We start from the raw sequence: 20,236 nt of genomic DNA, 5'->3' as shown, positions 1-20,236 counted from the left end.
TCTACATTGACGTATGGTATATATATACAGTTGAGCGCAACCTTTTTTTGACAATGCTAGCGGCTACTGTACCTTTGCATCGATGTTTATCAATTCTATAGACTCTATAGAACATAATAATTAGAGTTATTCTATGGTGGCTCGACGAGAAGCGAGTTACCATAGCAACAAATGCAAATCCAGAGAATGCGTGACGGCGTTTCTATTTCGAGGCGTTAAAGCATCTCAAAATAATTTTTTTTCTTACAAAAAAAATAGCTTCCACTCCACCCCTCCTCCCTCCGCAGTTCATTCCTGTCAAAAAAAAACAAAAACCATGGTTCAGCTTGACCAACTCGAATCGCTGCCAGTATGTTCCTAGATCCTCATATTCAATGCTATGCAAACTCATAGAAACACAGCATTACGCAAACGAGATCTGACATCTTATTATCATAGGAGCGCATGGCACAACATGAAAAACTTTTTAACGACATGCTTCACCTGATACCCGCCAAATATTACATTGCACAAAAGCCTGAGTTTGTACGTTAAATTTATCTCCAATCTAGTAAAATGGAAGGGATAAATTGTCTTTTTTAAACAGAAAACAGTGGCACTCGAATACACTCTTACTAAACGGTGTGTCTATAGAACAATAACCAATATATGCACAACAAACGGAAACTCAAGGCACCAAAGCAAGAAATAAAAGAACGATCCAAAAAAGCACGCAAAGCCAAGGTAAACCACTACAAAGATTTAAAGAGACTTACATAATTGATGATATTTCAACACAATGGGCTAAGAAATTTTCTGTCCAAAAAATACCAGCTTGATCCCGAGAATGAAAAGTCAATAGCAGAACTTCAAACAGAACAAGCCGAAAAGGCTGCTAAAGAAAAAGAAGAGATGAAACAAAACAACAACGACGATGACGATGGCGACGAATTAGACGATGATGACGAAGACGAGGTCCATGATGATGATGATGAAGACGACGACGTAGACGACGTAGACGACGATGCTACCAGCAGTAGCAGTATCGCAAAAGGTGATTTTAGCGGACTGGAAAACAAAGAAGCAGCAGCAGCAGCAGCAGCTCCCTTACAACCTATGGTACGAGGTGATATTGCCGCCCTTCACAGCCGTCTCCAACAACGTATTGCCGAGATGCGACAAAAACGTAATAGTCCCAATGCGAAAAACCGAGAAGAGATCCTTAAACAACGTGCCAAGAAGCGAGAGGACAGAAAAAAGGCACAAAAGGCACGGAAAGAAAAGAAAGGTGGCATGCAGGCTCCTGCTGAAGAGCTTGTCAAGGCCAACAACCAGACTGAACGATCTGCTGCTGATTCGGTCAAGATGGACGGCGACCTGTATTTTGGCAAGGTAGCCCTTGGCCAGGAAAACAAAAAGAAGAAGGGTCCTGTTGATGCCAAGCAGCAATTGAAGAAGATCGAGTCCAAGAAGGAGAAGCTTGAACAATTGCGCAAGGAAGATAAGCAAAAGGTATATCAAAATTACGAAACGGATATTGTGTATACATTTACTAAATGATCATTGTTACTGTTTGTCAGGCTTTGCAACTCGAAGAAAAAGAACAATGGGACAAGGCATTGGCTTTGGCAACTGGTGAAAAGATCAAGGACGACACAAAGTTATTGAGAAAGACAATCAAGAACAAGGAGCAATTCAAGAAGAAGAGTGGCGAGGATTGGAGAAAGCGTTTAGAAAAGGTTAAAGCAGATGAGCAGACCAAGATCAAGAAGCGCGAAGAAAACATCCGCAACCATACCAAGGGCAAAAAGACCGGTGAAAATTGGAAAAATAAGAAAGGTGGAAAGGGTGGCAAAGATGGTGGAAAGGGTGGTAAAGATAGTGGAAAGAAGAAGAAGGCCCGTCATGGCTTCGAAGGTGCTGCATTTGGCTACGGCGGCAAGGTTACCAAATCAAAGAAGAAATAATCGTTCTTTTCTCTCTCTCTCTCTCTCTCTCTCATTCATTCATATTTAAAAAATCTCATTATCGTTATAATATTAAAAAATTTGCATTTTCCACCATGTATTCTGAAAAAAACAATCTGCCATTTCTTTATATATGCAGTGGTGTATTGTTTGTTTAACCGTGACGGTGTGTTACAATTCGATAGCCAGGTAAAGCGAGGTATCTTAAGATCAAGTTTATACACCAAATCTGAATTAAATAAAAGAAATATATATTTAACAACATTAACAGTGACTGAAAGGGTGGGGTGGGGGTGGAGAGAGAAGGGAAGAATGTTATGAATAAAAAGATTATGTATGGTTATATATACGGAGGATATGATATAGTTATTATATAAAAACAAAGCGAAAGTATATACTGTCTACATGACAAAACAGTTCGCTTGGGAGGGATTGGAAGCAGCAGCATTGCTATCGCTACCAACTCTACCATTATTGCGAACATTTAGCACAGCATGTTCTGCGGCTCTTGCTGTTGTTACTGCTGCAGTTTGATGGACCAGCTCAAAGGTCGCCTTTCTACGTAAAGACGTTAACCGCGATAGCGTCTTGTCTTCTTCTGGGTCCTCCTGCAATATGTGTTGTCGGTGCTGCTGCTGTTGAGGCTGGGCGGGAAATGCATTCTTGGGCAAATTGAGTTTTTCAGCAGCAGGTGCATACCCCTTGGATGCAGCCTTGCTGAACCACTCCAGACCACGATTGTAGTCGGGTGCTGTGCCGATACCATCTTCATAATAAGTTCTGCAATTGTTTTTTTGCTGTTGTTAGACATTTTTTTTTCCAGGGACGACATTGTGAGTGCCTTCCTCCTCACCCCCACTAGTATGTGCTAGTAAGTATAATATTCAAGTGTACTGTACCCTAATACATATTCGGCTTGTTCTAATCCTTTCGAAGCGGCCCGATGACACCATTTGAATGCGACTTGATGCTGTGGCATTAAATAGCCCGGGATACCTTGTGCATATAACCTTGACAAGTCCAGCATGGCTCCTTCGTATCCATCTTCAGCAGCGCGTGTGTAACAAGCAAAACCTTGCCATGGGTCTTGTGGTTGGCCCAATAGCCCATATTCGTGCACATTGCCCATTTGGTGTACGGCCATTGGTAATCCAGCTTGCGTTGCCTTTTGTAAATAATGCATAGCCAAAGGTATATCTTTGCGTGACATTTGCGAGTCTCTATTATTCATCCACATCATCATGAATAATTTGGCCTTTTGAAAATAGTATACCATTTGCACGTACTCTATTCTACACAACGGAATAGAATGAAGCTTACCGAGCGATACCAATGCGTTCTAGCTCATCTGAATAGACACAGCTTAGAACGTATGCTGGTTCAGCGCTTTCAGGACCGGATGCATCCGCTGCCTTCTTCAAATATTCCAAACCCGATCTGATGTTTCGCTTTTGCTGCAGTTGCCCACGTAACAAAATCTTGGCCATTTTCTAAGTATGAATAGGACACATTTAGCACCCTTATCTCTAGATATACACCTGATACAACTACTCGGAGCGAAAGAAAAAAAAAACTTACATAGGTAGCGAGTGTGTGACCTTTGGTTGCAGCCTTTTGATAACAAGAAACTGCCCGCGAATATTCACCATGTGTCTTTTGATAACGAGCTAGTTCATAATACGCATCCACCGACCCAGTCTTTGCAGCAGCTTGGAAGCACTTGTAAGCCTTGAGCGGCTGTGGTTTAGATCGATATGCTTCAGCACATTCCTCTTGCTCTGGATGCCAATGCCACTTGCCCTTCAAATAAAGCGCTTCTGGATGACCTGCTTTAGCTAAACGTTCAATCCAATAGCCTGCTTCCGAAAGCAGCGTTTCGCGTGTTTTATAATTTTCATGAGTGTTCTTATTGCTGCTATTGCTTGTGCTGTAGAGTCGGGCCACATCGAGCAAGTATTGGGCATAGGTCATCTGGATCGCCTTGTTGTTCGTTTTGGATGCCATTCGTCTGTATGTTTTGATGGCATCCTTGTTATGTGTCAGGCTGAAGGAGGCAATACTGAGTTTTGATTTGCTGCAGGGGACAGGTACCAGGGGATCCGACAGTTGTGGCGATGACTGCGACTTGTGCAGCAAAGAGGACGTGCTACTACTCGTCGACTGCGGCATGGGTGCTGCTGGAAGCACTTGAGTTTGTTGTTGCTGTTGTTGTTCTTGTTCTCCTGTTACTGGAGTAGCAGCAGCACGAGATGCGAATGGAAATGGCGGTTGTTGTTGTTGGTGGTGGTGGTTCAAGGACAATGGTTGCTGATGATGGTAGTTTGTTGGGCTATCGTTGTTGTTGCCGCCACCTCCGCCATACATGCTACTAGGGCGCGGAGAAAAGGACATCACAGATGCAGGTCGAGCGAGTCGTGGTTGAGCAAGCGCACGCAGCTGTTGTTCTTGATTCGAGATGATGGATGTTGCAGATGAAGGTCCACTGCCGACGGATGAGCTGCAGCGGCTGCATAAAGATGCTGATGATGAGGCAAGTGCGGTCACTGTAGTTTGAACAGTCAAAGTTTGCTGTTGTTGTGGTTGATCAGGCAATTCTTCTTTGGATACGCGTCTTCGCAATCCAAATAAGGCTGATGCACCGTCATTCATTGACGAAATAGTCGAGGTTGCCTGAGAAAGTTTGTCGTCCACATCGTCATTGTCATTATCGTTGTCGTTAGTGTGTAAGACTGTGTCTACGGACCATATAGTTGCTGGCTTGCTTTCTTCTGGCGTATGTGGCGATTGCATCTGATGACTGCTGGCCATCATGGCAGTGGTAGCCGGGACCTTAGTAGCAAAAGTAGTAGTAAACGGCTCAAATGGTTTTTGAGCCCCCACTGCTGACAATGATTCCACACTCGGTGCTTTCGACATCAACGGCCGGGCAACCAAGGTTGCAAGAGATCTAGTCGGCTGCTGATGCATATGTTGTTCATGGTTCGAGGCATCGGTATCAGCGTTGTTGCTATCCGTAAGGGGCTGTTGTTGTTGTTGTTGTTGATCTTCATTCTGAATGGAACCCAAGTTATAAGCACTAGGAGGAGTGAGCAAAGGTAAATCTGGCTCTACACTTGTCTTTTCTTCCTGCACGCGATGATCTTCCTGCTGCATGACAGATGGAATCTGATAACTACGGGACATGGCGTCGTCGTCGTCTTCAATGGTACTATCCAGTGACTCTTGAATCGTCTCCAAATGTGTAGAAACAAGCAGCAACTCTCCTTCTTGTTGAAGATCAAAAGAAGAAGGAATTTGAGGCAAAGGTTTTCTGCTCTTGACGATCGTAGTAGGATCATCATCAATGCCTGGTGCTTGTGTTGGTGGCGGATCATCAGCGTCTTGATTTGATATGGTATCATACGATTCTTCGGTTGTCGCTGGTGTGGCCGGTGGTGATGGTGATGTTCTCATGGAATAGCTGTCATCGTCATCATCATCATCATTCTCACTATCGCTTTGAATAATCAATAAGCCTTGCATAGGCTCTTCTTGAATAGAGACATCCTGTACTGTCACCATGCGCTTAACGACAGGAGCGCGTGGAGGCAAATATGTCGATGACGAGCGATGATGATTGCTGCTTTGCTGCTGCTGCTGAAACGTTGTTGCTGGCATTGCCGTGGTCAACATTGGTTAGAGAAAAAAGAAAAGCAAGGAAAGAAGAACGATCTAAAGGAAGGGAGGATGTGATTCTCTGATTTAAAGAGGAATATGCAAAAACAATGCAGCCAAATTTGGTAATTGTTTGTTCGCCCTGAAAGTAAAAATGGGCTAAAATCAAGTCATCATGTTGTCTCTGTTGTTGTTGTTTTTGTTGTTATGTGCGTGTCGTGTGTAACACAACCGGCGAAAGCAGAGTGTTGATATTGCTGCGAGGTGAACGCACGCATTGATATATGATACTACTATGTAGAACAAACGCATACAAAAAGTTTTCGGGGGAAAATAGAAAGAGTGGTATACAAGAAATCAAGAGTGAAATGAAATGGAAAGGAAGGGCTTTTGCTTTGTCGCAATGCAGTAAGCATCATGCTTTCGAAGAAGATGTGTATACAGTATAGAGAGAGAGAAAGAGGTATCGTCAATAAGTATATATGTAATAAGATGCTTTTTACACCCTGCCTTCGGTACCCAGATCCGCATAGCACTTGTCGCACACTCTCTGATGGTGCGACGCCAGCACTTGAAACGACTCAAAGGGACCATTGGGGTCTTGGACGATCTCGGATGGCGAAAGATACGTGCGCGAGCTCGAGCACTTGTCGCACACAATCAAGCCACAGCGGCGACAATGGTGCCGTCTCACCAAGATTCCAAACCGGCGAGCGCATCGACGGCACTCCCTTGCTTCTGTATCCGATTCCCACGTAAACTGTCGCGGTCCACTGTTATCGTCAACCGCAGTCTCCAAAGCCGCTGCTGATGGTCCTAAGTCCAGTACTGCGTCATGACCCATGAGATCCACATGGTTCAATGTACTTGAGCTTTCATTATGCGGCTGTAACCAGGCTGGCTCCTGCAAATGTTGCTGCTTCTGTTGCTGCTGGTGTTGTTGAGTCGCACTGTCGCGGCTCCATGGGTTCGAGTCAAAATCAGCAGCCCCAGGACCCGTTTCATCAATGTAACCAATCATGTCACGCTGTTGTTGTTGGTGGTGATGCTGGTGTTGCCGTAGTTGTGCTGAAGGCGTTTCTGTCGTGTTGTCTTCGTTTGTTGTAAAGCCTAATTCTCGGGCCAATTCCGCGTTGTGTTGGACAGGGCCAACCGGAGTCGACAGCTTTGATCCGAGCGCTGTGATCCGTGCATTGAGCTGTTCAACATGTCCCGTATGTGATTTGACCAGGATGGATGCTTCGTGTTTTCGATACTGGTTCGTGTCAGCTAATTGTAACGCGGGGAGGCGTTTTTTTTGTGTAAGTGTAAGTTTTCAATTTCAACCCCACATATCCCCTCTTCCCCCACCCCTTGCATACAGAATAAAAGAGCATTGGTGCTCACTCACTTTTGATGCCAGCTAATAACAGTTGCACAGCCTCTTCATATACGCGCAGTTCATGCGTAAGTTGACGCAACATCTGCGTTGTCGGATCCCCGGTAGTGTCAACGTCCGTTGAGTCCTTGGCATGCTGCACAAGCTCATCAGCTTGAGCCAAATAATCCTTCTGTTGTGGTGTAGCCACCGACTCATCCTCGCCTCGATGACTTCCCTTGGTTAAATCCATGCGTCGCTTCATGACACGCACCCATCTTCTGCGACGGACCCATCCATATCCCGCTGTTGGAGCCACAGGGGTCCATCCTTCATCTCGCTCGTCAAATGATCGAGCATACTGCCAACCCGACGTTGGATCTACACGCGGATCACTGTAGTCAATCTGCCACTCTGTCAACCAGAACCAATTGGTTCCTGCCTCTGGACGTGTCTGGTCGATCTGGGGTAGTTCGACCCTTTCCTTATCGGAGGGTATGCCCGATGGATGCAGTGACCATGGGCCACGTGTGTCGTGTTTAGTGAGTGCATTTGGACTGAATTGAGGTCGTGATAGGCCCAAAATCGATGTCGATCGTTGGTTTTCGTGAAGAATGACCATGACGGTCACATGGAATTCCAGCAGATCGTAGGTAGAGCCTCGCGAGTAAGGCGATAAATCCACGCCTGATAATAATACGTACCCTTTAGTTTTTATCTTTGGTTGTTCTTCCCTCCCCCTACCTATGACTGCCCTATAGTACCTTCTGTATGTCGCTGATGCCACCACTTGGTTCCTGCACGTTCGAGCATTTCACAAATATACGCCTCGCCTGCTTCACCCGATGCTGCACTCACATCATATGCAGCTTCCTCAAAGTTGTTTTTGATTAACGGATTCGCGTTTGCTTCCTCTAATAGATACTCCACAATCGACATGTATCCCTTGGACGCAGCGTTGACTTGATCATTTGAAAAGCCGTTAACGTTTTTCCATAGACATATGTATAGTGTGACAGAGGATTTTCGAGAATAGACTTACTAAGTGGCGTATGACCCATTTTATTCTGAGCATTGACGTGTGCACCACGTTCCAACAATAACCTTGCCACAGGCAAATACCCACGCGAACACGCGTTATGCAATGCCGTCCATCCATCCTTATCCTTCTGATGTATGTTTGCCTTTTTCGAAAGCAAATATTGCACCACGTGATAATGGCCTGCATACGATGCTTTCAACAACGGCGTCTGATAACGACCCATTTTCCCATTTTTTAGTAAGAAGAGAGAAACGAGTTACATCAAAAAAGCAAGAGTGCTTAATTACCTCGCCTTCTTTATCTCTGGAATCGACCGAGACGTGGTAGTCTTCTACTAGACAACGCACGATTTCGACATGACCTCGCGACGCGGCAAAGTGGATGGGTGTTAGACCCGTCGAAGGATGAGGGTCATTGACGGCTTTGAGCGGATCAGGTAAATGCAATAACAATCGTTTAAACAAGGGGAGACTGCCCGAGGAAGCCAGCGAATGCAGCGTGCGATGCTGTTCTACTTCTTTCATAAGCGTTGAGGGCGCGACTGTTCGTTTCTGTTGCTGTAGTTGCGCTGTTGTTGTAGTCGTTGTTGTTGTCCCGGAAACTACTACAGGCGAAGACTCCACAGTGGTTTTCGTAGTGGCAGTAGTGGCTAGTTGAGGTAGTTTGATAAACTTGTTGTGGGCATCGCCATAATATTTGTGTCGTTCGCCGGGCACAGGTGGTGTACAAAACTCGACAATTGTCGTTGACATTTTCCTTACCACCAGAAGGAAAAAGGAAAAAGAGAAAAGGCAAAACCAGCGAGAGCGGAGAGGCGGAAGACCAAAAAGGTTGAAAAAGCAGCAGGGCGAGCACGCACATACATTTCTCTCTCTCTTTTGTACAAGTCAGTGTGTTGTATACAGTATATGCGTGTTGTGTGTCACCTGCACAAACGGACATGCATCTGGATAAACACTAACAAAGCTGCTTTAGGAAAATGAGCAATCTATGTCATATCTGTCATAAGTTGTTGTTGTTGTTATCGTGTTTATGCAGAATCAAGTAATTGGGGGCCATTTGGAGCCATTGTAGAAGGCACACACATCACTAGAGGTGCCAAATGATCAAAATCAGTCTGTGTAGCTATCACTAGCAGCTAGCTAGCTAGCCATCTAGCTACTCTACTCAGTAGCGCGAATGCTTATTACAGTGCTGGAAAAGAAAGTTTCAGGAACCTAAACTGCACGTGGTGAATATACGTAGCAAGCGTATATATCGGCAACAATCACAGCACACATAGCACAATCTGTTATGTTCGTTCCTGAAAAATTTGAAAAATCCCTGGTGTGTAAGCGAATCCCCCCCAGGAACAAGTCCACCGCCCTGACAACTAGATACTGGGTTGGCGACATAGTAATACGTAGTAAGTAGTACGGCCAAAAAGTACTCTCAGTAACAACCACAGTAAGTCTATTACAAATGAGCACAAGAAAAGAGATAGTGTTCATCTTGGTGGAACGTATTCCTAAACGTTGTTGAGTTTTTATTTTCCACCTCACATCGAATACAATAATCCTCTCCCGGTGCTTTTTCTAAGTAATCCAATTCGCCCATAACCCTAATGACAATCTTATCGCCTCATCCACACCTCCTTAACCGCCGAAGAAGGTTAAAGTTCTAGTTTCTCTTTTTCTCTGTCTGTCTCTCGGGCGCAGGGAAAGCAAGGGTTGTCGGCGCGCGCGGGTAAGTGAGTAAGAGCGATAGAGGGCTCCTAAGGGCGGATCTCGAATCAGCGTATTTGCCATATATGTTGTGGGCAGGATCCTGCTCTCTTTTTCTTTTTTTCTTTTTCTTCTTTGCGAACGATTCTTCACAAACAGTTACCAGTTCCGCCCTCTGTGTATTTTCTTCTTTGACCTCCTTTCTTCAATCTTAGTTCTTGGGACTGATGACAGGAACTTCAGTCTTGCCACCACCCAACAATTCCGAGGCAGACCACGTCCTCGATATGCCCCTGCACCATAAGCCTACTCCCACCGCAACTGCACCTACGCCTATTACCACCACCACTACTGCTACTACTACTACAGCAACGACGACCGTACCCGAGCCGACCATGGGTGGTCTTCATATGATCAAAGAACGCGACGAAGACGACGAACAGCAACAACAACAACAACTTGAACCAGATGCTGTTCGACAACATTATGAAAATATGACCTATGATGACCTCTCTCAACGCATGGCCGAAAACTACAAGCAACTCTCTGCCATGCTCGGTAAAACCTCCTCCATGAGTAACCCCGAGTCGCCCTCTTCCTCACTTTCTTCAACTGACGACGATGATGATAACGACCATCATCACAACGCCTTTACTACAGCCAATGCCGCAACAACCACGACAACGGAATTAGACAATGAAACTGATATTGTTCAGCATCCGGAATTGGACGACAAGACCAAAAAACATAAAGTGACGCAGCTCTTTTGTCGTGCAGCTTCGTCGGGCGACTTGCAAAAAGTCACCTCGTTATTGAAAGATTATCGGTCGTATATTGACATTGATGCTCGAGACGAAGACGGCACTACACCCTTGATCTATGCAGCATGCTTTGGTAAAATGGACATTGCCCAGGCACTACTCGAAGCGGGTGCAAAGACCGATGTCCAGGATTCCTGTAAGTATGACAAGGATTTATTGGGGTTTTTTAAAATAATCAAATTAAAAAAAGGAGATTTTATTCTGATTTCACCGATGATGGAATTCTCTCTATCTCTATCCACCCCTCCCCTTCTCTCTCTTTTTCTTGGTTTTCTTTTCTTTCTATCAATCCTACCAATTGATCGCTCGATGCTTCAATATGATACACACTAGATGGCTGGTCAGCGCTCATGTGGGCTACCAACAATAGCCATGAAGCAATCGTCAAGGTTCTCTTGGAAAGCGGTGCTTCATCCCATACCAAATCGGCAAAGGGCCGCACGGTATTTGATTTCGTCAATACCGATAACCAAAAGATCGTCGAAATTTTGGCCACCAATCCTCGTGACAGTATCTCATCAACATCCAGCATCATGGGCCGTAATGCTGGCAGTTTGTCTTCGTCGTCGTCGAACGCTGGCGACTATGACTTTTATTATCAATCCACACTGGAAGGCTACGATAACTTTATGGCCGAAGAAGCCGATCGCCGTCGTAAACTGTTAGAAACTGCTATGGCGTTAGCAGGTGGTAATGTTGACGATACCAATGTCGATAACGACGATGACGATCAAGACTTTGATAACAATGAGGATAATGGGGATTATGGAGATGATGACGATGACCAAGACGACGATGACGATGATATGACGCATGAGTTCCATTGGGACAAATGTCTTCCAGATCAAATGTTTGTCTTTGGCGCCGACAATCTGCAGTACATTCTGGATGCCATCATTACTAATATCCAGCTTCCTGTCCGCACGCATCAAGAGATCTGTGTACCGGCCAATGTTATCTTCCTAAGTGCTCGATTCGCACATTATTTCTCCAGTGATGAGCTACTTCAGGAGGTTCTTGAAGGCGCCATGAGCCGTATTGGCAACGAGATCAAGGTAAGTAATACAAAAGGGGGTTATACTTCTTATGCGAGTGGTTTTTTTTCAGGGTATCAGGGTTTGTTCTTTCTCTTCTGTTTTCTAAAATATCAAGTGCCTGCCTTGTTTTCCGGGTTCTTTTTTTCTAGACCAATGCACGTAACGTACATGTACTTGCGTTCTGGATCACCAATGCCACACAACTCTTGTACTATTTGAAAAAGGATACTGGGCTGGTTGTTGCGACCGCCGAGCATCAGCTGCGTATTTCCGAATTGATATCCGAAATCTATACCATGATCATCAACGACACAGAACGACGACTCACCAAGATTCTTGTTCCAGCCATGCTTGACCACGAGCAGATCCCTGGCATGGAAGACGTCAACTTTGCAGATGATTGGCAACGGTTCTTCCGACGCAGCACACGACGATCTGTGATTGTGCCTCCTGACGGTGGACTTGCTGTGCAAATGAAGCGCAACATGAGCACGCCAGTGAGCAACACCAGCAGCAGCAGCAGCAGCAGCAACAACAATAGTAACGGTGCATGTTCAGGACTTGCTATTTCGCCACAATCCGTAACCAGTCTATTGACATCCACACTCTATGTCCTCCAATCCTACGACGTGCACCCGACCATCATCATCCAAGCGCTTGCGCAATTCTTCCACTACATTTCTTGCGAAATGTTCAATCGGATCCTGAGCAACAAAAAGCTGTTGTGCAGATCCAAGGCGTTGCAAATCAGGATGAACATGTCGCATATCGAAGACTGGATCGGCCAGAGCAACTTGCCGCATAGTCTTGTCACATATTTTGACCCAACCACGCAGCTCCTGCAGCTCCTGCAGTGCCTGACTCAGCTGCAGGATCTTGTTGGATTCATCCAGACAGTCAAGAAATTCGACTCGCTGAATGCATTACAAGTCAAACGGTGTGTCACCAGTTATCGTTACGAGGTGAATGAACAGCGATTGCCGGATGAGATTGAAAAGTATGCCATGCAGTTGGCTGAAGATACTGTGCGATACAAACAAGCACGAAGCCAGAGTCGTAATAACAAGTCTACAACAACAGCAGCAGCAGGAGGAAGCATGTCACGTACGCAAAGCGTGTCTTTACGACGAACTCGGTCTAGACGCGACAGTGTTTCGAGTTTTGTCGGATCGCTCATGTCGAGTGTAGGCATCACCGCATCTGCATCCTTGCCACCCACGCTGCCCTCGTCTCCAACCACAGAAGAGGATCCCAACAATACCACAAGCAGTAACTCATCAACAACTGCTGAGACTAGTGCTGCTACTACGGCTGCTAGCACCGCTGCAACAACGCCTGCTAAAACTTCAACAGAAGAACAACAGCAGCAGCAACTTGAGGCATTGACAGAGGAACCACTTAAATTGGACGACGATGAAGACAAGGAAATTAAAGAAACGAGAGATCCCAAGTTCATGCTCCCCTTCTCTGTTCCTACGACAGCACACATGGTCAGCTTTACTGGCTGGGCATCGGATGAAGAATCCAAACGAGACAGGGAGCGACTTGTTACGCCTGTGATACCTAGCGAATGGATGGATCGGTTGGACAATGGAACTTTGGAGTAAAAATATAATTAATAATAGTAATAATAATATAATGATATTAATGGTATTATTATTACTATCTTTTTGTCCTGTCCCACTTCTCCCCTCCTCCTTGTCACACCCCCCCTCCCCCCCCACGATAACCATATACGCACCCAGAAAGTTTCCGCCTCTTATTTACTGTTTATTTGTAAACTAGTTCATTATTGAAACTACTCTCTCTCTCTCACACATTATATATATCTCACTCTCACACTCTTATCTCTTTCGTCTTTTGCTCTTTCCTTTGTATGCGTCTTCTTTCGTCCAGCTTGTTAATACCTTTTTTTGCCTTACTGTCTCTTTCTCTTTTATTTGCTGTTGTTTGATCTTATCTTTTCTACATTGTATACGCTATCTACTTATCAAAGTCGTGTGTTGGATGGACTTTAGTCTTGCCGGACACCAATATAGTTAGCCCCTACACCCAAATCAATCCTGATGTAAAAGGTAATGTATGGTGGAATATGTGGATCTACATTTATACTTCTACAATATCGGTCGTTCATTTGGGATGCATAAACCTATTTGCTGAATCCTCACAAAGTGAGAGGATATTAACGTATCAGAATCTACGATACTGTACATGTAGAGCGTACATGACGTTGTAAGATAAATTAGCTAGTAGATCTAATGTATCAAATTACTTGCTAGACATATCTAGTTAGCCATTTGTACGCATGGTCTACAATACACATGTGCAAATCAATGTGGAGTATACGCATGTTAGTAAAATCATTACATAGCAAGAACGGCTTATATATACTTCTTTGCTCGTTTATCTTTATAATAGCACATGGCTACTTTAGTAATCACATGTGCGTTATTAAGCTTCACAGTAAATTCCATTTAGTTCTTATGTGTTGTGTTACGATTCGCGAACGAACGGCAACGATTTTCTCTGTACTGTACTTGACAGGTGTATGAGCCTGCATAAGAATAACAATCTAATCACATTTATAGATGTCTGTTTTCTGTTTTCTGTTATCTCTTATCCCAGCGCAAGAACGAAAAAGAAAACTCTATTAGAGATACCAGTAATTATAGACGTGTCAGGCATATATATATATACATAGCGAAGCCTAATCATAAAGGCTAATCTTTTGGAAGAAACGCCTTGTTGTCAGCTTACCACAAACAAGTCCTATCAGAGGATTATGAGCATGGATGAACAAGCAGTGGTGTGGAATTATCAATACCAACCCCGATCGACAAATATCTTGCAAAAATGATAGTCTTGCAAAACCTTTTGTTTCAGATACAACAGTTTCTGTTGGTGATACTACTGCTAGATATTGATTCGTCTTGCTACTTTACAGCAAAAAGATAAAAAGAAAGCTGCTAATGACTCTCCCTTCTTTTTCGTCCTTCCTTAGGGCTGTGACGTATTTTTATTGTCCTCTCCTGTCGCTGCTGCTGATGGGACGGTTAATAATATTTTTATAATATAAAAGAAAACAGACAAGAAAAGATGTTAAAGGGAATTTTTACGTGAGCGGTCAAAGAAAAATGTTAGCCTTACGTGATTCACGCTGCTGTTGCTGTGGTAGTTCTTGTTGCTGGGTTCGTGTTAGATGCGCCATGAATTGTTGAATTTGAAGTTGGTATTGTTGGATTTGTTCTTCTGACATCTAAAAAGAGGCAATAGTAATCGTTGTTGGTGGTAAGGGTCGAGACCCATATAAAAGTACTGAGGATCATACCTGAGATATTCCTGATAGGTACATAGGAGCACTGGAAGAAGCGATACAGGGTTGCTATTCAGGTAGTATAAAATAAAGTAACGGGGATCAGTTTTCGCTATTCGTTAATAATCAGACACGACGGTTTTGGAGTATGTGTTTGTGCACCTTATCAGATCCGGAAGAAGGAGTGGTATTGGTGTCAGGATACGGTATCGTAGTGGTAGTAGCAGTAGTAGTGATATGTTGCTGTTCAGGTTGATGATGGTATGGATAAGTACTCATGGCGTCTGTGCTGTTGCAAGCCGACTTCAAGATATTTTTAGCATAATCTATAACTTCTTGTACGTTCTTAAAAATGAAATTCTACCTTTGAAGCGTCTGTCGCCTCCATCCGCGGCACGATATCAATCAAGAAATCACACATGTCCGTCTTGGATATGCCCATAGCAATATCCGATCGCAATAAGGTGCGTCTTTTGCTTTCTTCAGCATGAACCCTTCATTATCAAATTTACCCATATCATAAGCGAATCAACTCAGTTACCCACTTTACAATAAAGCAAATTTGAATTTTCCTTTACCATGCGCGTTTGGTCAACTCTGCTATAAACGTTTCGCATGCTTTGGCAAAGAGAATCGGTGCCTCTGCACTGATCATCTTAGAGAATGTAGACAGATGATGCGTTAGGTACGACGGATCATATCACGTCCCGGCCCCCTATCTCTTTAGGTCTATCCTAACATCCTTTTTCTTTGCTTCAATACTGTATAGTTACAAGACATACTTTGACCTCGGGATCAGTCTTCATGACTTTTTTTATACGCGCAAGTGGTAAAGGATGTGTTCTGAAATTAGGTACAGAGGTTTGTGTTGTAGTCATCTCGTCTTGCCAGAATTGCGTCAGATCAAAGCTTGGACGATTGTGGTGTTGTTGGTGATGGGCTCCTGCATTGGTGGTGGTAGTACCAGCCATGGAAGTCATTGCCGCGGCGGCGGCAGCTGCTGCTGCTGACGCCGGATCGTGTTGTGTATCCGAGGTCGTGATTGTGGGCAAAAGTTGGAGGGAGCCAAAAAAAAAAGGCAGTAGTGCGTGTTGGTAGTAGTTGAAAAGAAAAATGGAAGAAGTGAATATAAGCCTCACAAGCCCTTCGTTCCCCCTCCTACTAAACTACTGCTCTCCTTTCTTTCACAGAGTTTGACACGCGAGAGAGACTTTTTTTTATATGGTGCGTGTGCGTGTTATGTGTGGCACTATCAGCAGGTACCACCTGGTTTGCTGCTGCAGAAAACCAAAAGCACCTTAATTTATATAGAAGAAGCGAAGCCCCTGCCCCTCCTTCTCCGCCTAGCAAACTTTGTTGTGTGTGTTTCAAGGTTCCTTTATTTTTTATTTTTACGCTTTCTCTCTCTCTCTCTCTCTCTCTCTCTTTCCCCCATTTACCAACCAACTAAAGGTACATACCATGGATGACCTTATCCAGCTGACGAACAAGCTGCAGACTGTGCTGGCAAGCATCAGCTCCTATGAAAGTCTTGACCTACCCCAGATCGTTGTCGTCGGTTCTCAGTCTTCGGGCAAATCGTCTGTCCTTGAAACCATCGTTCAACGCGATTTCCTACCGCGAGGCAGCGGCATCGTCACTCGTCGACCACTTATTCTACAACTCATTACACAGCGTCAAAAGGATGCCGAAGAATATGGTGAATTCATGCATGCCAAGGATAAGCGCTTTTTTGATTTCGATGAAATCCGTCAAGAGATTGAGCGAGAAACGAGTCGTCTAGCTGGTGGTAACAAAGGCATTTCGCGCCAACCTATTCACTTGCGCATCTATTCTCCCAAGGTGCTGACTCTGACGTTGGTTGATTTGCCCGGTTTGACAAAGGTAATAGAAAAGGCAAACCTGGTTTCCTTTGGTCAGACAAACATGTTCTTTTTCCGGTTTATTGACTCATATTTCATTTTCGTTTGTTGTTGCACAACCACTAGGTCCCTATTGGTAAGTTTTGTGAGGGGGTTTACTGCCCTGTGAGGGTACGAACGAGAGAGAGGGGAGAAACGGGAAGCTCATGCGAGTATGTGTGCATTCTATAGGTGACCAGCCGCAGGATATCGAGAAACAAATTCGTACCTTGATTATGGATTACATCTCTAACCCAAACAGGTACCGCTAATTTCTATCTCAGGGTGGTTTGAGAGTTTAATATCTCTTATGCTTGTTTATATACTGTTTGTGTGTACAGACGCTAATATATGATGATCTATGTGTGTGCGTGTCTTAGCATCGTATTGGCCGTATCACCAGCGAATATGGACGTTGCCAACTCGGACAGTTTAAAACTTGCGCGACAAGTGGATCCAGAAGGTTTGTTTATTCGAAAGAAACCAGTCCAGAGGAGAGAATATGTGGTACGATGCTATATAAGAGAACTGACATGAACTATATTTGTTGGTTCCACTGAAAATTATAAGGCAAACGGACGATCGGTGTACTGACCAAATTGGATTTGATGGATGCTGGTACTAATGCATTGGATGTTCTCATGGGCCGATCATATCCACTTCGTCTTGGTTTTGTGGGTGTGGTGAACCGAAGCCAACAGGATATCTTGACCAACAAGCCCATGAGCGAAGCGGTCGATGCAGAGGATGACTTTTTTCGACAACATCCGGCTTATCGGAGTATCGCCAGTCGTTGTGGCACCAAGTATCTCAGCAAGCAATTGAATAATGCAAGTTCCTTTTTATTCTTACCACCGATACCCCCACTTATGCATGACAAACAAGCAAACGTGTCATCCTCATTGAATAGTAACTAATGCTATACAACTATTGGAACGAATAACTTTATAGATTTTGTACACTCGGATCAAGGAGAAGTTGCCCGAGTTACGATCAAAACTCAGCTCGTTGGTGAGCCAGACCCAGCAGGAATTAAATCAATATGGCGATCCAGCCTTTTCCAGTGGTGATGTCCATCGGGTATGTTGAAGAAAGGCAGGAGTAATGTAAAAGATAAAAAGAAAGGTGGAAATCATATTAATTGGCTGTGTGTGTACACTATTATTCAGGGCTCGTTGATCCTCAAACTATTGACCAAATTTTCGAATGATTTTGTTGCAGCGATTGATGGTACCTCTTCGGAAATGTCTACTAAGGAGTTGTAAGTGTTGGTTCAATTTTATATAAACGAATATGAGGGATGTACATGAGTTAACTCTTTGTTTTTTCTTGTGCTCAGATGTGGAGGTGCCCGTATTTATTTTATTTTCAACAATGTTTTCGGCAGCGCATTGGATGCTATTCCACCGTGTGCCAATCTTTCCAACAACGACATCCGTACTGCCATCCGAAACTCGACAGGTCCCCGTCCATCCTTGTTTGTGCCTGAACTTGCATTTGACTTGCTTGTGCGGCCTCAGATCAAACTTTTGGAAACACCCAGTTTGCGCTGTGTTGAACTGGTGTATGAAGAGCTCATGAAAATCTGTCACATTTCAGAATATAAGGTAACAAATATTTATGCGTAACAGATATGCATGCTATGGTTGCTAATACGTGTTTATTCGCAATTAGGAACTGCTGAGATACCCACGACTGCATACCAAGCTCGTCGAAGTCGTTTCTGAATTATTGCGCGAAAGATTAAGCCCCACTTCAAACTATGTCGAGAGCCTGATTTCCATCGAACGTGCATACATCAACACAAACCATCCTGATTTCCTAGGCGCAGCAGGTGCCATGGCCAACCTGGAGAGCGAGTCCAAGAAGAAAAAGAGAGCAGTAGAAACCAAGAGACGGGTATGCCATTTTTTGTTTTATTTCCATGTCGCGGAAGATTCTCGCTGTTATTGACGTGACTATATCTTGTTTTTAGCACATGCGTACAGAGTCGCCTGCGTCAAGTGTAGTGAGCGCTGGAAGTCGAGCAGACGATGAACATCATCAGAATCATTTGCTGCTTAATGGTGCTAACGGTGGACCCAAGGAGAATGGATACGCGCCGCCACCGCCGCCAGCTTCGTCGGGGAGCACCAGTGGCGAGAACAAGGAATCATTTTTAACCTACTTTTTCGGTGGAGCCAACAAGAACGAACGACCCGCACTGGGTCCACAAGAAATGATGAACAATGCTTCGTTTACTTCGCCGCTCTCTGTTACGAGCATGATGGAAAATGAACTAGAGCGAAAGTTCAGTGAACAGGTATTACGCAAGTTGGCGTTCTAGATAGTGAAGGTTCTACGGTGGTACTAAATCACATTGCTGAATCATCAAAAGGTATCGATGCAACCCACCGAGGAACAATTACAAGCATCCGATCGAGAAGAGATTGAAATCCAACTTATCCGTAAGTGATATATCCTCTTTCAAATACATAACGCTATTACCACCCAACTAAAACAAAAGGGGGTTTATTCTATCAGGCACATTGATCACCAGCTACTTCAATATCGTACGAAAAAACATCCAGGATCTTGTGCCCAAATCCATCATGCACTTGCTCGTCAATCATTCCCGAGAATCAGTACAGAACCGTCTTGTTGCATCACTGTACAAGGAAGAACTGTTCAAGGACTTGTTGCAGGAGGATGAAGGTGTTGCTGCTGACAGAGAGAAATGCAAGACCATGTTGGAAGTATACAAGCAAGCGTTTGAGATTGTCAACAATGCGCTCTAAAGACTGCACTACGTCGGATATTCCCACTTCTTTTTTCTTTTTGAAAAAAAGAGCAATTGTTACTATAATCATTATTGTTAATGTTATTAGATATAGATACGCGAACAAAAAAACATCCTAAACCACACACGCGCCACCACTATCACCTTGTCACACACACTCTCCACCTTATCTCCTACTTTAAAACCGTATGTACTTGATCATTCTTTTTTCTTTTTCTTCTTGTGCTACTATATATTTATGCATCTATAAATATCTATGTTGTAGAATACCCACAATCACACACACACACACACATTTGCACTTATACATCGTTCTCTCAATATCATATACAAATACTCAGAAAGAAACACGCTCTCTTTTATATCTCACATTGTCAGTCGTTATGGAATGGTCGTTGCTAAAGTAACACTAATGAGCAATGTTTGGCAGTTAGAATCGCTGCATGTTTATTATAGGCTCGAACGCGCATAATCTATTCTTCGCTCGTCAGGTTTACTACATATGCAGTCCGCCCAACACCAATTCTTCTGTCCGATAAAAATCAAATAGCGCTCAACGAATGGACAAATAACTCCTTCGTAAACATATGACCCTCATATAGTAGAACATGCCCAAACAACGTAGTGTGCTATCACATATGTACTTCCACGGTGCATATGTATGGAGCATACCCTACGTATAA

General features: G+C 44.1%; 6 protein-coding genes across 6 annotated transcripts; 3 read left to right on the top strand and 3 right to left on the bottom strand.

Moving 5' to 3' along the window:
- The first annotated feature begins 259 nt into the window (after positions 1–259).
- Positions 260–1,980, top strand: BDB00DRAFT_842356 (surfeit locus protein 6-domain-containing protein). Its single transcript, XM_053124881.1, has 5 exons — positions 260–349; positions 439–525; positions 634–723; positions 814–1,491; positions 1,560–1,980. The coding sequence occupies exons 1-5, from the start codon at positions 317–319 to the stop codon at positions 1,944–1,946; spliced, it is 1,275 nt and encodes a 424-aa protein (XP_052975903.1). The 5' UTR covers positions 260–316; the 3' UTR covers positions 1,947–1,980.
- On the bottom strand, positions 1,915–5,651 carry BDB00DRAFT_842355 (uncharacterized protein). Its single transcript, XM_053124880.1, has 4 exons — positions 3,525–5,651; positions 3,267–3,436; positions 2,846–3,166; positions 1,915–2,726 (listed from the first exon to the last, which is right to left on the bottom strand). Exons 1-4 carry the CDS (start codon positions 5,616–5,618, stop codon positions 2,348–2,350), a joined length of 2,964 nt encoding a protein of 987 aa, XP_052975902.1. The 5' UTR covers positions 5,619–5,651; the 3' UTR covers positions 1,915–2,347.
- BDB00DRAFT_962087 (uncharacterized protein) lies at positions 5,644–8,751 on the bottom strand (the record flags this gene model as incomplete). Its single annotated transcript, XM_053129735.1, has 6 exons — positions 5,644–6,869; positions 6,991–7,644; positions 7,722–7,919; positions 8,000–8,207; positions 8,287–8,505; positions 8,608–8,751. 6 exons carry the CDS (start codon positions 8,749–8,751, stop codon positions 6,100–6,102), a joined length of 2,193 nt encoding a protein of 730 aa, XP_052975901.1. The 3' UTR covers positions 5,644–6,099.
- Positions 8,752–9,844: 1,093 nt separating this feature from the next.
- On the top strand, positions 9,845–13,483 carry BDB00DRAFT_842351 (uncharacterized protein). Its single transcript, XM_053124879.1, has 3 exons — positions 9,845–10,659; positions 10,857–11,578; positions 11,710–13,483. The coding sequence occupies exons 1-3, from the start codon at positions 9,930–9,932 to the stop codon at positions 13,165–13,167; spliced, it is 2,910 nt and encodes a 969-aa protein (XP_052975900.1). The 5' UTR covers positions 9,845–9,929; the 3' UTR covers positions 13,168–13,483.
- Positions 13,484–15,219: 1,736 nt separating this feature from the next.
- Positions 15,220–15,844, bottom strand: BDB00DRAFT_770276 (histone-fold-containing protein; the record flags this gene model as incomplete). Its single annotated transcript, XM_053119870.1, has 3 exons — positions 15,220–15,367; positions 15,452–15,528; positions 15,656–15,844. The coding sequence occupies 3 exons, from the start codon at positions 15,842–15,844 to the stop codon at positions 15,220–15,222; spliced, it is 414 nt and encodes a 137-aa protein (XP_052975899.1).
- A 383-nt stretch (positions 15,845–16,227) lies between these two features.
- On the top strand, positions 16,228–19,913 carry BDB00DRAFT_842344 (dynamin-A). Its single transcript, XM_053124878.1, is given in 12 exon segments — positions 16,228–16,759; positions 16,775–16,776; positions 16,961–17,036; positions 17,155–17,237; positions 17,345–17,604; positions 17,726–17,854; positions 17,944–18,035; positions 18,114–18,381; positions 18,449–18,673; positions 18,750–19,076; positions 19,152–19,221; positions 19,298–19,913. 12 exon segments carry the CDS (start codon positions 16,335–16,337, stop codon positions 19,549–19,551), a joined length of 2,211 nt encoding a protein of 736 aa, XP_052975898.1. The 5' UTR covers positions 16,228–16,334; the 3' UTR covers positions 19,552–19,913.
- Positions 19,914–20,236: the final 323 nt, after the last annotated feature.

Source organism: Zychaea mexicana (genome assembly GCF_025766255.1).
Source record: "Zychaea mexicana strain RSA 1403 chromosome Unknown BDB00scaffold_84, whole genome shotgun sequence".
Lineage (NCBI taxonomy): Eukaryota > Fungi > Mucoromycota > Mucoromycetes > Mucorales > Lichtheimiaceae > Zychaea > Zychaea mexicana.
This window is presented reverse-complemented; position numbering and strand designations above follow the sequence as displayed.

Excerpts from the sequence above, each read along its gene's own strand:
- BDB00DRAFT_842344 (XM_053124878.1), top strand. The coding sequence starts at position 16,335 with ATGGATGACCTTATCCAGCTGACGAACAAGCTGCAGACTGTGCTGGCA. Across the intron at positions 17,605-17,725 it reads TCAGCAAGCAATTGAATAAT|ATTTTGTACACTCGGATCAA; the intron begins GCAAGTTCCTTT and ends ATAACTTTATAG. Across the intron at positions 18,382-18,448 it reads GTCACATTTCAGAATATAAG|GAACTGCTGAGATACCCACG; the intron begins GTAACAAATATT and ends ATTCGCAATTAG.
- BDB00DRAFT_842351 (XM_053124879.1), top strand. The coding sequence starts at position 9,930 with ATGACAGGAACTTCAGTCTTGCCACCACCCAACAATTCCGAGGCAGAC. Across the intron at positions 10,660-10,856 it reads GACCGATGTCCAGGATTCCT|ATGGCTGGTCAGCGCTCATG; the intron begins GTAAGTATGACA and ends GATACACACTAG. Across the intron at positions 11,579-11,709 it reads GTATTGGCAACGAGATCAAG|ACCAATGCACGTAACGTACA; the intron begins GTAAGTAATACA and ends CTTTTTTTCTAG.
- BDB00DRAFT_842356 (XM_053124881.1), top strand. The coding sequence starts at position 317 with ATGGTTCAGCTTGACCAACTCGAATCGCTGCCA. Across the intron at positions 350-438 it reads ACCAACTCGAATCGCTGCCA|GAGCGCATGGCACAACATGA; the intron begins GTATGTTCCTAG and ends TTATTATCATAG. Across the intron at positions 724-813 it reads AAAAAGCACGCAAAGCCAAG|CTTGATCCCGAGAATGAAAA; the intron begins GTAAACCACTAC and ends AAAAAATACCAG.
- BDB00DRAFT_842355 (XM_053124880.1), bottom strand. The coding sequence starts at position 5,618 with ATGTTGACCACGGCAATGCCAGCAACAACGTTTCAGCAGCAGCAGCAA. Across the intron at positions 3,437-3,524 it reads GTCACACACTCGCTACCTAT|AAAATGGCCAAGATTTTGTT; the intron begins GTAAGTTTTTTT and ends ATTCATACTTAG. Across the intron at positions 2,727-2,845 it reads CAAGCCGAATATGTATTAGG|AACTTATTATGAAGATGGTA; the intron begins GTACAGTACACT and ends AAACAATTGCAG.